This window comes from Diuraphis noxia, unplaced genomic scaffold (genome assembly GCF_037042655.1).
Source record: "Diuraphis noxia isolate RWA-SAM2 unplaced genomic scaffold, SU_Dnox_SAM2 contig0001, whole genome shotgun sequence".
Taxonomy (NCBI): Eukaryota; Metazoa; Arthropoda; class Insecta; order Hemiptera; family Aphididae; genus Diuraphis; species Diuraphis noxia.
This window is the reverse complement of record NW_028301711.1, coordinates 26,346,922-26,362,558: the sequence shown is the minus strand read 5'-3', so window position 1 is coordinate 26,362,558 and position 15,637 is coordinate 26,346,922. Positions and strand designations below refer to the sequence as shown.

The following is a 15,637-nucleotide window of genomic DNA, read 5'->3' as shown; positions in this document are numbered from 1 at the left end:
TTACTATGTTGTAATTAATGATCTAGTAATTTGATGAAAATAATAAATAAATAAAAGCGACGAGAACATATATCATATTTCATGCTAAATTTAAATTACTAGAGTCTAAAAGTTCAAATAATAAACTATAATTAAATTGTATTGTTATACTTATAATTTATAAACTTTATTTATAGTAGCTAGCAACAAATTGCATGACTAAATTGATAATATTTATTTAGTTTATGCCACTATCTAATTAAATCACCTTTAATAAAAACCTCGGGTAGGTATAGATTTATTTAATACATGTAAACATGAACATTTAGTTTTCTAATTATGATTTATGTAAACATCTAAATGTTCTAATTTTTTTAATGTTGTAACATCAATAAAAATAATTTTATCAAAGAAAATAATGACTGTCAGGTGTGGATCCAGTAGGGAGCTGCCGCAGTTAGTTATATTATAGTATTATAGATAATAATAATACCTATATTATGCATCATGTATGTATAATTCTATTATTTTTAGGAACATTATTTCTATTCACCAAAACACATATTAAGTATTGAGGATAATAGATATAATAATTACTGGACTAAACTTTACACCACTTTTCTATTTTTTATAAAATCATTATCATCCTAAATACATAAAGTTTAATGAATCAAAAACTACTCGTTTGGATTTCGATTAAGATATGCCAACATTTTCAAAAAACCTGTTTTCCAATTTATAGCATGAAAGAGTAGTTCTCATTTATTTAAAAATATTTATCGTACCTACCTGTTATATTTTCCAAATATTACATTATTAAAATTAAAGAGTATTTTTAAATCCTTAAATCTTAACAGTTGCATGCTAGGCGCTAGCTATACAAATCTGCAGATTACATAGGTGCGTCACTAATTGTATATAAGATAGACAAATATAGTATATAACATGACATATTCATTAATCTCGATAAAATAATTAAAAACAGTCTGATAATATGAAATTTTGTTCTGTGTCCTAGTGTAAAAGAATGCGGTAATATAGCCAATAAATCGGCACGTGTGTCGCTGTAACAGCAATTCAAGGATAAAATAAGAAATTAAAATAAATAAACATCCCCTCCTTTTATCACCTTCTTTGTACGACGTTTTTAAACGTATTTTAAGTTCTTTCAAGTTTTTTAATATTTATTGGCAATAGCAATGGCAGTTAATATTTATGACTGTTATTACTGGAAACAATTATCAGAATATTTTTATAAAAAAGCAGCTAACCTATATTTTATTTTATTTTTTTAATTTGTATTATCTTCAATTTAAAATTATTTTAGTAATTATCTATTAATATTAATAACCAGTTATTGCTTATAAGTTAAAACTTATACTACATACAATTCATTACATAATGTGTAAATCTGTTTATTCAGCTGTTTGTAAGCAAAAATAGAAAAATAATTGAAAACTATTATTATTAACATGATGATATGATAAATATTATGTTCACTAGAAAATTTAAAATAAATTAAAGTTTTTAGAAGTCCATTCCAAAAATTAAACCAGTAGATATGGCAAATTTAAATTGCTTATAAAAAGTATAGAATAAATAATATAATTTAAACCTATTGTTGAGTATAGTATATTATCATACGATTTATCATCTATACAGAGCGCTATATTATATGTATTCAATTGTATCATTAACTGTGCAAATTAACAAGTTATACAGAATAAGACAACTATTAAAGTATTAATATAATTTCTTAAAATAAGATAAATTATTTTTAGATGGAATAAGTACGTATTTATTCGTTACTTTGATTCATACCTACTCATGTAAGAAACTAGATTATAGATATTACATCAAGCATGAGGCCACGTTATGGTACGTGTACCATAAGTACCATAATCAACTACACGAAAAATCGTATTGTTTATTATTTATGCTTCAAAGAGCTGTCTTAAAATTATGTTTAAATTAAAATTTATATACCATTTATATAACCAAGATTTTTAATCGGAATTGAATTTATTAAAATATGCACAAGTAAAATAAGTACATTTTACAAAAATCGAAAAAATGTTAGAATTTGTACACATATTATATTTATTTTTATCACTTTATATATACCATTATAAATAGTTATTGTTCATTATGTGTATTTATTTAACGTTATATATTTTTTTTAAAGAAATAAAACATTATGATATTAAAGCGGACAGTAACAAAATACAATATTGTGAACAACTTCTTTATACCACAAAGTTACAATTCATATATTTTGCCGCTGCAGTATAAATAATAAAAATTTAACATAAAATAGACCTAACTTATAAAAAATATATTTTTAGCATTAGGTAGGCTTAATAATTATAATATAAATCATTTTATATTTAATGCAGAATAGCGTGTTTAAAAAAAAAACTGTTTCAAAAATGTATAAGTTAACATAATATGATGGTATACTGTAAGTTCTAATGACCAACATTTGAAGAAAAGTTCTTAACAAGCTATTTAATTCTCTGATTTCATCAGGATTAATAAACACTCAAGTTAGATATGATATAATATCCATACAGCCACCTTATTTTGTACCTGATTACTTTAATTTATGTTAGAAATTCAATTCATGTATGTAGGTATATTAAAAAGAAATAGAAGTTATACAAATACTTAATAAGGTAATTCTTGAGAAAAAAATCTTTAAAAATGAATTCTGGACCATTTGACCAACGCTGCAGTTGACAAGAAATAATAATAATTTATAAAATTATAAAAACGTAATTATGATTCTAAAAAACCTACCCAGTATAAAACAATCGTTCCCGACACCAAATTTGTTGTTGGACCGTATTAGCAAACATATTATTAAGCCCAATCGATACTCGAATCTAAAAATTGTTTTGTGCTAAAGTTTAAACTTAAAAAAATTTCATAGTAGAAAATTGAAAACGAAGGAAGGTACTTGCACCCGCAGCACTGCAGACGTCCGAGTATAAACGCTATGCTACGATATGGCGATTAGAAGGCTACTGTATACAAAAAACTTATGCGACAACCGTCTCCCGATACCGATTCGTTTTTCAAGGCAGTTACCAACGTGGCACCTTAAGTCATAATTATATTAAACGATTCGATACATATTGGCGTGGCGTTGTATGAAAAGAAAACTTACAAATGCACCCGTCCACTTACTAATACCATTGCACGATTTCTTTGTGTCGATGTACAATGATAAAAAAAATCAATTACCTACAACGAAAAAAATAATATTGGAAACAAAAATGAGATTAAAACGATTTGCTGTTAATTAAGTTCAAAAAAAAAAAGGGACGTGTAATGAAATAGGAAAAATATGTCTAAAAATTACAATAATCACATGTATTATTATAATACGGCAACCTGCTATTATTTTTTATCTAAAATTAAGAGGCCGTAATGCATTGTAACCATTTTACAAAATATGTAGTTACTACATAACAAATATGCTTTTAGCAGAAACCATTTTGTGTTGATAGCTTAGGCGCAGTTTAGAACATTATTTGACGGTACTTATATTTAAATTGGGAGTGCTAATATCCTCTGAGCCCTCCTATTTGACTATAGTTGTTAGTTTGAGCATTACAGTAAAATTGGCTATAGATTATCAAATTTAAAGTTAAAATGATTTTCCGTTTTCTCTCATCAGTATTTTTTAATTTTAATTTTAAAAAAGATATAATATTTTACATACTATTAATTCACTTTAATAAATTGAAGAGAAAATATGTATCAAATTTTTACCTTAAATTAAATAATAGTTAAATTTACAATCTACTTTAATATTAAAACTAAAAATAATATAAAATTAATTTTGCTGTCCGCAAATTGTAGATGTTGCATGTTTTTAGGATGGAAACAACACAAGTGGGCATCATCTTAAAAATTACAATCATGTAAAATGTTAAAATTTAAAAATGCTTATATCAATTTTTGAAATAGCAATAGATAAGTCAACATAAAAGCACAAATAACAACTGCCAATTCTCTAACTTTCAATTTAATTAAAGGTACTATAAAACTATGTAGGTACTCCAATTCTAATTCTAATAATATAAGGTTGGTTTTACTTAACACAAATTCGCTATATTACGTGTGGGTTGGAGAGAGAAATGGTTAGTGTCCTGACTCCTGACATCCTATCTTAAGAAAATACTGTATATTATTTTAGTAGGTATATTGATATAGAAGTAGGTATTGCATAATATAATGCCTATATACTATAAAATGCTTACATTTAAGCATAAATTCGACACAATAGTGTTGGGTAAGTTTTTGAAAAGGTAGTAGTCGGATAAATTATAAGCGTATAAAAAAAAATTAAGTGACTAAATTCTAACCTGCTACTAATGGCTGCCATTTTGCTTTCTATGCGTTCGATGGGGAACTGTGGTATATGATACGATGACGTACCACCGCCTGCAGATGCTTGATCTGGTGGTGGTGCACCAGTTGCTGGAGTCATATTACCACCAGGTAAACCAGTGGAGGAAGATTGTGGTGGCGGAGATGAAGCCATTATTTCATCGTCGTCGCTGTCTGTGGGCAGATGTTAGATAAATGTTAGATAAATTCTTCACCTACACATAATATAAATTTATATGTTATTTAAATTACTACACTAGTAATATAACTATACTCTCATGTAAATTAGCAGACATAATTGTATCATATATTTAAAAAGTGCTTACTTTCAAAGAAATAAAATTTACAAATACTATGATAAAAAATATGACATCAAACGTATAATGGCGAATGTGTACAATACACATCAATTCAAATATGTATGATAACTGGTGTTTATATGCGATAACGTAGGTTACTGTATGATTGTGTAAAGGGGTATCTATCAGTTGAACCTGTTGAAGGCTTACGCGCGGTACTGGGTCACCTTGTACCATCATCACGTGCACGTACACACGTTCTACAATAAGTGAATTATACTTGAAAAACACAATAATGTATAGATAGTAGGTACATGTGTAAATTAAAGATCAACAACTTTACCTAATATACGATACGAAAATAAATAATCACACATACAAGCATAATTTGTTTAGAACGAATGAAAAGATTAATTAAACACTATCAAGACGTTTTAAAGTAGTTGAACAGATATAATTTTTGATTAATTTTTTATATTTCACCATCGTCCGAGTAATCTGCAAGGTCCTTCCACCTGCGTCGATATTCTAGATCAGAATCTGAATCTGAACACGCCATTGGTTGTTTGAGGTTTGCAATATTTTAAACGCTTTAATGGTTAGGTTAGATCTCAAGTATACTGTGGTATTTGACAAAATATTGGATGAAGATAGTGATTCGGTAATTGGCGTAGCGGCCTGGAACGTATTGTCTAATCCACCATTACTAATTAGGGGATAACTTAACTTTTATAATAAGTACTAAAAAATATTTTTTGAAAGAATAAACTGATTTATTTATTTACTATAAATAAACACGATAAAAATACTTAAAAGTTCGAAAAAATGTGATCACAATAGAACTAATACTAAAAAAATTAACGAACACCACAAACGAGAACAGATGACTATATAGTAATTGTTATTTATTCATGTCACCGACCACCATTTTAATAGTTGGCAAAAAAACAATATTTTGTCATGATTTTTTAAAAATAGAACTACCAAAAGCTCATAGTAGTATTTTTTTCGTAACCTACCCGCACCATCAAACAGAAGACACTTCTGTTGAGTATCTACACTATAGCATCAATTTATTATATTTAAATATTACTTTTGGTATACCTACGTGGGTGCACGACTATAACTTACATGCGTCGACACGGTATTTTAATAATCGAGATTGTGATTAATGTGATAGTGTTATACTATATTTTATAATACCCAACAAAAATAATATTACAATAACCATGCAGTTAATTTAGATTCTGAGAGAAGCGATGAATGTATTGATTTTACAATTATGTCTGTTTTTTTTTTAAATTTTTTAATTTTTTGTGTCCCTCATACTAATTGGGGCAGTAAAAATACTTCGATATTATTTAACAGCATATTTTCTGGCAATTAAGTGAATTTAATTAGTACTTTAGGAGGTCAAAAGTAAAAAATGTTACATTAGTTTTTAAAAACGGCAGGAAAATAACAAAAACTTATAGAAATACTGAGATTTTACGCAAAATAAATTATTAAAGAAATCGATTTTATTTTTTAGTGTTACTCTAAAAAATATAACCATATATAGATGAAATTTTAATTGAATGTTGGTATAATTGATTTACATGCAACAAAATGTTTTCGAATTATTGCAGCTCTTTTTAAGCTATTTAAAGGCATAAAAAATTCGAGTTTCATTAGTTTTTTAAAAATTATTTATTATCAATGTAAAAAATTGAAAATGTAATACAATGTTTCTCATAAGTTATTGTTAGGGGAAATTAAATAAAATGTTGAATGAAAATCCACAATAATTTTTTATGAACGTCTGAAGTTAAGATTTTCATACAATCATCACGAAAACTGACATATTATTTCTAGTTAGAAACTCATAAATATTTTCATATTTATATCTAAACTTTTTAGGTATATTAAAAGATACCCCCATTAAATTTTCCTAAGTTTAAAAAAAAAAATTACTGAAAAGTAAAATTAAATTTTTAAGATCGTTTGAAGTTAGACATTGGACATTCACTCATAAATTAATAAATTCTCATATAATGCTTTATTTATTTAGTTGTTAATAAAAATTTATAAACCATCATAGGAACTTGAAATTTTTTAAAATATTTAATTAATCGTTTTTATACATGATAACATTTTCAAAATATGTCGACTCTTTTTAAGTTATTTATAGACATTTTCAGTCTTCAATTTGAATGTCAATACAATTTTATTCGTTAGATAAAAAGCTTGACAAATGAATACAAGGTTTCTCATAAATAGTTATAACAGTAGTTGGATAATATTTAAGATCCATGGATGAGACTTATCCAATAATACTCAGTATTAAAAGTTCAAATTTTGACAAAATTATGGAATGTTCTATTTTTAAAACTAAGAAATGAGAATTTAAAATAACGATTCTCATACGTAATTCATTTTGTAACCAAAAGATCTAAGAAGCGGGTAATTAGATGTGGGTTACTGTAATTGATGGTATTTAATTTGAATTCGATGATATAATATCATTGTATACGAAAAACGATTCTGAGCGGAAACGGTTTGTCTGTCTAGAATATTTATAAAAATACTTTAAATTAATATTATAAATAATATTATAGGCTGACAAACCGTATTCGCTTAGAATAGTTTTTTGTATACAAAGTACGTTTCCTAATGTACAGCAAAGTGTAACCCACTTAATCGCTTTTTTTTTGTTTAATTATGTTAGATTAAATTAAATATGATCGATGTATTGTTTATTAAAAATAATTTATTCATACCGGCAGAATTAGCAGTGGTCACCGATACTGGAGGAGGACTACCAGTAGGTGTGGGTCTTGTCGTTAATTCGTCGTCTTCTTCGTCATAATCAGAGTCTGCTCTTAGTTGGTTTAACATGCTGTTAGTAGTTACTGTAGATAGAAGTGCAGCATCATCTTCTATATTCGTCTTCTTGGTAGCAGTTAACGTGGACATTTTAACTAAAACGACGCACGACCACTGCACAAGTGATTTCTAAACAATATTGAATTGAAAATAAATAATTTAAAAACGAAAACAACAAAGTTGAAAACTTTTAGTTATGCAATATTAAAAATAATACCGTGATTTATATTATATTATATTTATATCGCTTCTACTGCAATAAGGCAGTATTATAAAATGTTTAAGTCGCAAACAGTTAAAATATTCAAGTGTATGTAATGCACACCCATACAACTTAAACTAATCTACACTTTATGCTGAACAGTTAACACTATGTCACATACATTATATGCGTTTATCAACTAAGATATTAATAATTGTAAATAACGATAACAATTTTAAATTATGTGTGGAGATGACACCTTAATTGGGCCGTAGTATGAATGTTTGACACAAATGGCACGCATTAAAATTAATATAATATATTATTGAAATAGTATTAATTATTTAAAACATACTAGGTATTAGTATAAAGTAAAAGTTAATATTTTTAAATTAACCAATACCTAATAATAATTAATACTCCAGCGGTTTTTTTATCATCGCAAATCAGGTGTTTATACAATTTAATTTTGTTTTTCTCTTAGGAAAATTATACTTAAATTGAGAAAATATATGGATTATACCTAGTGTCTCAAAAGTTAAAAAATTATATCGTATTAGTGGCCACAATAAAAATGATTAATGTATAAATAAAATGTATTCAAGAAATTCAAAATATTATTAATTGAATAATAATATGTACACTAACACTAATAATTGAAAATAAATTAAACTTATATTAACATGAGATTATGGAGGTACATTAATATATGACGTGCACACGTAAGACGTAACCCTGAACTCTAAAAACATATGCCACAATTATTATGCAACCCTACACTAACAATAGATCGCTATTTAATACTAATACATCATGCTACTGTCACATGAAGTTAAGTGGTGGATAATCGTCACAAAGAATTGAAATAATAGCTAAATCAACATCGATAAAAAAAAAAATAAATAAAATAAATAAATAAATAAAATTGAAAAGTTGTGTAATGTCTTGTTAGATTTACTAGATTGTATTTTTTACAAATTTTATGATTTAGTCTTTAATTGTGCAGCTCTTATTTTAAATTTGGTTCAGTTGCTTATTGCATATTTTCAGAATTAAAATAATACTTTATTCGGGTAGGGATATGTAGTCATATTTAGCTTAAGCCAAAATCACAACATTAACAAAATTTGTCTTGAAAGTCAAATATACATATATTATAAAAGATGTAATACGCGGTATCATTTATACATATTACAATATCATGTTAGTACTCAGCAATCATCATTTCAAGATTTAAGTATACACATTTTTAAATTTTAAATAAATACAAAAAATACATAATAAAGTAGGTGCAGTTAAAATTAGATTAGACAAACAAATCTGATCACTATTTTAATCCAAAATGTAAATTATAATTTATTATTTAGTAAGTACTTACTATGGTGTCGCTGATTTGTTAATACAATAATACGAATACGATTTATAACTTTTAACATAAAGTTTATCGTATCACAAATAAGTAACTAATAGTGAAAACTAAATAAATACCTATCTATTGAAAAATAATAAAACGGCATATTATAATATACATGTCAAATTAGTAATATAACTTTAAAAAAAACTTATTAGGTAGACGGTTTGCAAGCAAATATACGTTATTTTACACAATAATTAGATTATTAAATTAACTACAATACATATACCTATTACTATTTTACAAAATAACGAAATTGAATTGAATTATTTCAATACTTTTTGAACAGTAAAAAAATGAATAGCATATATAATAATAATAAACAAATATACAAATAGATAGATGAACTATGGAAATAATTGGAAACCCGTAAAATATTTGAATGGTATTATATACCTACCAACGTATACTATATTATATTATGCATATATAATATATATGTATATTGTATATACTTACATACAAAAATGTTATGGAAGTTTAATAAAATAATACAATGTAAAATAATTAATAAACTTATTACACTTAATGAAAATGAAACGCGTGAATGCGTGATTATTTGTTTTGTTAAAATAGTGGCTGAGCAAAAACATCTAAACGATTTTTAAATTCGAGTTCAATGTTTAAAATAGATAATATTGCGTATTATGATAACGGATAAATGAATAATTACCAACATAATACCATATAATTATAAGTATAATTTGTAATGCGTAATTTTTTTTTATATATACATAAAATAAAGACATAAGGTAGTTGTATTTTCCTGTGAAGAATTATTGTCGTTATTTGAAACTTGTAAAGCAATAATTTATAATAATAATATGTAAGTAGGTAGGTATCTAATGTTGTTTTAATTTTAAGTCACTAATGTTTAACTAGCACTAGTCAACAGATAAAAATCATTAATTTAATTTAATGAATTCTTATGAATAACTAGATCTTAACTGTTTTATAATATAGCTGAGAAATGTAATGGAATATTTTTTGTTTTATCTATAACACTCAATAGGTATATTTGCCGTTTTCTTCTTTCATAATCTACATACCAAACATGTACACTTAGGTAACGTAAAATTCTTATAAATACCGAAATTTGATCTCTAGATCATCTTACATCTTTACAATCCGAAATCTATTATATCGTGCACTTGTGATTGTCATCCGGATTTTTACCCTCGCGTACATTCGTCAACTGAAAATATAATTTTTTATGATAAAAATCTGATGTATCGAATAATTATTGTTATTTATAACTAAAAATTTATAATAAAATCTATCTCTATTTCGATTGAGTTTGAGCAGCTATAATCTTAGTAGTCTTTCGATCACAATATGGCTATAAAATAAAATGTAGGACACTAGGGCAAGGTGTCATTCAGTATTCACTTAACTGGTTTGCCGTTCGTAGAAATTTAATGAATTAATCAAAAAAAGGAAATACACGACTTTTGCACATAATTGAAAAAGAGAAAGACGTAGGCACTAAATACATTTTTATATTATTGACTAAAACAGCACACAACAGTTGTGTTGTTAACTATATTATCGTCTCTCACAAAATTATTGTTATCAAGATAAAGCTTTGAAGACCTCGTGGCCTAAAGAAAATCATCAGACACCGAATCTTAATTACCTACCAACCTAGATAAATCCGTCGGTAATATTGTGGTAGATACCCTACCTAAATTTTGCTTAGTATAAAATATAAATGTTTGTACTTATGTAACGCGACATATTCACTCACCAACCAATTATCAGTTTTGTTTATTAAAGTTCGGGTAATTTATAAATAATCATAAAATATAAAATACGTATGACCGTTATCTTTAGTGTCCACTGAAAAATTGTATACAATTATTGAGTTTTATTAGATATTTAATAAGATAGGTTATATAGTGTTAGTAGTATATAACACTAACAGGAAACACGCGCTCGAATATTAAATACGGGATTATTGTGTACGGTACTGAAATAAAAACTGAATAATTTTATTGTCAACACGATCAAAATATTAAGAGTTTGTGGTAATATAGTGCGATTTGTATGATTTAATTTCCATTCAAAAGTTTAACAATGACTGATCTTGATGAATAAGTATCAAATTAATTTTCAAAATGATAGAAAATAAAGGTAGGTACCTAATGAAAATTATTAGATACACAGATTATACTACATATTATTTAGTTTAACTACATAGACGACAAACAATAAGCTTATAAATTATAAGTATAGTAAATATGAGTAAAGACGTGTTTTTGCATGCATTATTTACTTATATTGTTATATTTTTTTTAAAGTATAAGTATTAAAGAATTTCAACAACTGTAGAAAGTAGAATACTGTAGTAAATATAATTAAAAGCTAAAGATTCTATACTAAAAGAAATCACATACTTAACGTAAATTTAAAATCATTATACCTGTGGTAAATTTGTTATATAATATTGCAAATTACAGAGCAACGTAAATTCTCTAGAACTGTTTTTTTTTTTTTTTTTATTAACAATAAATAATCAGCATCGATTGAGGTAACTAAATTTATATTTGTTGTCAATGTGTCTCCATTTTTATTCTTATTTTTAAACTGCAGAATATTATGAAAATAATTTTAGATAATATTTAAATTACAAATTATACCTACTAAACCAAATATTTAACAAAATAAAATAATGTTAGGAAAAGTAATATTATACAATAATGTATTTTTACAATTAATTGTATGACTATTTAATTATCTAGATACTATAAATCCAGTCACTGAAGATGTTGAATGTATTGTTAAAAGAAGCCGTAATGACCATAACAAAAGAAAAATATTAACAACTAATAAATGGAGAAAATCAAATACACGCAACTATGAAAGTCAAAATTATGTAAAAATGGATGAAGTGAATACAAAAGTAAATTTTTAAATTTTAATGATTTATACATTTTGTATATTAAGTATTAAATAGAGTATTGAATTTAGGCAAACATAAAAATCTTAGTTATTTTATAGAATATTTACCAGGTTTACATTTGTAGAGGTATCACAGTGGGACAAAGTGCCTCTTTTTATGAAAAAAAAATGTCCAAACTTCTAATTTTTCTACCTTACATTTATATTATTAACTGAGCATTTGTATCCCTTTACTGTTTTTTTTTCAATTCAAACATGTATATATATAGCTAGTTAATTTTATTATAAAATTATAAAATTCAATTTATTTGATAATATTTGTCTATTATTATTAATTAAATGTTAAATATCTTTATTGCCACCATTCGTAGCACATTTTTAGATAATATACCCAATAATATTATTATATATACTGTATATATTATCTATTAGCACATTATATTTCTTAAACCATGATAATAGATATATATGATCATTGATAAATTATTAAAATCCAATTTGATTAATAGCAAAATATCAAACATGATAATTAATAAATGTAAAAATAACTTATTTATTGTTAAACAAAATATTACATCTTGTTATTATAAATTATAAATATAATATCATCCGATAAAAAAAAAAAATAATAATAAAATATAAACAGTGTTAAACTTGCTAACACAAACACAAATAAAAATGTTAATTATTTTATTGAATAAAATATAAATATATCTAAAACTTACAGAAACAATAAAGTTTGTTTATTATGATAAGTATCGAATAGTTATCAAGGAACCATGATTGTAACATACAAATTACTAAATCCATTAATTTATCCCTATTAATATAATTGCTAGTCCATTGTTTCAAAAAGAAAATAAATTAAATGGGATATTTATGAACATAGATATTTTACTTCAGTATTATAATATGTAACATGTGGTATTATATTAATGTTAAAAAATCATCATATTGTATAACATATAGAATGAATAGATAAAATATAATTGAACTGAAATTTAATTTACCTTATATAAGACATATTAAATTTATTTTAATATTATCACCAGAATCATACATTTTGTTTCAACTGTTTTAAACATAACGAAAAATAAATATTAACCATTGTGTATATTTAGTATTTATGTATTTTTCTCTATTCATGTTTGATAATGTATTAAAAATACTTAGGGTTCTAGAAGCATGCCAAATTAAACACTAAGCACAATAAATTATATATTATTGTTTTGTAAGTTATTTTAAATATCAATTTGTTTTCTTATAGGTAACTAAATATGACACACAATTGGCACCTCATCAATATCATAAAAATAAGTCATCATTATCAGTTAAAGGCCATAAATATAGACACTGCAGTTATGATCAGTTACATATAAATAAAAAAAATGTTTGTGATAATCATTTGCCATCAGAACAATCATCAACAATATGTGATATGTCTGAAAATGAGGATCATATCAAAAATAATATATTATACAATTTAGAAAATACAAACATTGATAATAGTGAACATGAGCCTGAACCAATAACTTTCAAAACACAACAAAATAAAACAGCTATATCTTTACTAAATGAATGGGCCATGCGTGGTGGTGAAGGAAAAAAACCATTTATTGTATCGTATGTGCTTGCGGCTATTACTGGACATGCACATAAACCAATATTTACATACATGTGTCAAACACACAATATGAAAGGTATTTTAATATTATAGATTTTATCTAACTTAAATAAATATACATTATTGTTTTATTGAATAAGCTTTAGGAGAAGGGAAATCTAAAAAGGAAGCAAAACAAAATGCTGCTGCCCAAATGTGTGAAAAACTTTTTGGTTTTAAAATTGACCCGGTGAATGACAGTGATAAAGCAATAACATCTACTACCACCACTGATAACTTTGAAGTTTGTGGAAATGATACATTTTTTAGTAGTACTGAAGGATTACAAAGTATAGATGAAACTAACATAGATATGGATAGTGAAGAATCGTAAGATAAATTAACTATACAAAAAACTAAAATTGTTTTAACATTTTATTAATTAATTGTTAGGCAACAATTTAAATATGAAGCAGTACAAATTGCACATTGTGATATGAATCCTATTGGAGCCTTGCAAGAGCTGTGCACAAATTATAAATGGACACCTCCGTTCTACAGTTTTGAGATATTAAACAAAGATCAAAGTGAATGTAAAATGACTTTATACAAAGTTACTTGTGAAGTTTTTCATTTACAAACAATGGGTACTTAATAATCATACAAGTTAAAATATTATTTTTTTGTTCATGCATTTATTGAATATATTACATTTTAGGAACTGATAGTTTTAAGAAAGGAGCTAAACGTAAGGCTGCACGTCTAATGTTTGAAAAGATTTTTGACATTGGCACAGAACAATTAAATGAATTAAAATCTTCATATCCAATTACATTATTATCAACTGAGGTAACACAATTTAAATGTTCTTACTAATTTGATAACTAATTTAAATTGCAAACTAAGAAAATAAATATTGAATGTAATTTTAAGGATTGTGAACAAAATAAATGCATTTCAATACATGATGAAGAAAATCAAAAACTGTCAAATAAATGGTTTTCAGCATATTGTTTCCGGTCATTTTTTACAAAAGCAATTGAATCTAGAACAGCAATGAATGATAAAACAACAATTTCTCTAGTTGAGGTACATACTTCATAATAAAAATATCCAAGTTAATTTGAATGTATACCTATAATTAATTATAAAATTTTTAGAATGCGGATAATTCAACGCAAATGGATCAACAGCTAGAGCGATCTACAACACAACTGGAACAATATATTGAGCATTATGATTCAAGTACAATCGCTGTTAATAAATTAGAAACTTTATGCAGGGAACTAGGTTTCCAAGCAATTTATGTGTGTCTGGGAGTTCAAAAAAAAAAAGGTATGTTTTTAGTATAATGAATTCAGGGTTAAAATAAATAAATAAATACATTTTTACAGATATTGAAAACAATACCAGTCAAGATGAAGAATATGCTGTATTAGTACAAGTAACTTCTGTACCGATCACTGTTACGACTGGATATGGAGCCACTACCGATATGGCAGCAGAAGAAGCTGCTAAATCTATACTACATACGTTCAAAGCAATGTTGCTCTTTACTAAAACAGTTACCTTAAATTTCAATAATAATAATGAGGAGGAGAACATTTTAAATGTTTTGTAAACATTTAAATTGAGTATTTATATAATTGAGCATTTATATTAGTTATATGAAAAGTATTTAAAACATTTATTTATTAAATTATTAGAAAAATTAAAAATAAACTATTAGGTTTATCCTGATTATTTAGAGTTAGGTATCATCAAAAATAATTTTTATATATATATTTTTTTTTACTTACAATTAAATCAAGAATAGTTTTCAATTTTTGTTTTTACTTTTTTAGTTTACAATGAAAAGAATCATAAGATTGTTTGATTTTTTTTTTTTTGTACCGATCATTATATTATATTAAATTATATTGTTGTATTTTACAAACTACCTGTGAAAATACTTAATATCATATGATGTTTAATCC

The 15,637-nt window shown here is 25.3% G+C and overlaps 2 protein-coding genes across 11 annotated transcripts in view; one reads left to right on the top strand and one right to left on the bottom strand.

Moving 5' to 3' along the window:
• Positions 1–15,637, bottom strand: part of AMPdeam (AMP deaminase) — a 31,002-nt gene that overhangs the window by 14,708 nt on the left and 657 nt on the right. For 3 of the 9 annotated variants that reach the window (XM_015508313.2, XM_089218224.1, XM_015508319.2), the window contains exons 2-3: positions 7,436–7,670; positions 4,353–4,551 (exon numbers count right to left, since the gene is read on the bottom strand). In XM_015508313.2, coding sequence (XP_015363799.1) covers positions 4,353–4,551; positions 7,436–7,631 — 395 coding nt within the window. In that variant the 5' untranslated portion in view covers positions 7,632–7,670. The other 6 variants (XM_015508314.2, XM_089218223.1, XM_015508315.2 and 3 more) reach the window with 6 other exon arrangements.
• On the top strand, positions 9,974–15,578 carry LOC107161776 (uncharacterized). Of its 2 annotated transcripts, none has more exons than XM_089218226.1 (9): positions 9,974–9,991; positions 11,899–12,059; positions 13,326–13,758; positions 13,823–14,051; positions 14,115–14,308; positions 14,380–14,510; positions 14,595–14,750; positions 14,822–14,996; positions 15,056–15,578. In XM_089218226.1, the coding sequence occupies exons 2-9, from the start codon at positions 12,039–12,041 to the stop codon at positions 15,280–15,282; spliced, it is 1,566 nt and encodes a 521-aa protein (XP_089074352.1). In that variant the 5' UTR covers positions 9,974–9,991; positions 11,899–12,038; the 3' UTR covers positions 15,283–15,578. The 2 variants fall into 2 exon arrangements, with proteins under 2 accessions (XP_089074352.1, XP_015363807.2); XM_015508321.2 differs by lacking the exon at positions 9,974–9,991 and adding an exon at positions 10,452–11,290.

What these genes read in the sequence shown, in the direction of transcription:
- LOC107161776 (XM_015508321.2), top strand. An exon ending in TGGATGAAGTGAATACAAAA is followed by an intron (nt 12,060 to 13,325) that starts GTAAATTTTTAA and finishes GTTTTCTTATAG; the next exon opens with GTAACTAAATATGACACACA. An exon ending in TTTTCATTTACAAACAATGG is followed by an intron (nt 14,309 to 14,379) that starts GTACTTAATAAT and finishes ATTACATTTTAG; the next exon opens with GAACTGATAGTTTTAAGAAA.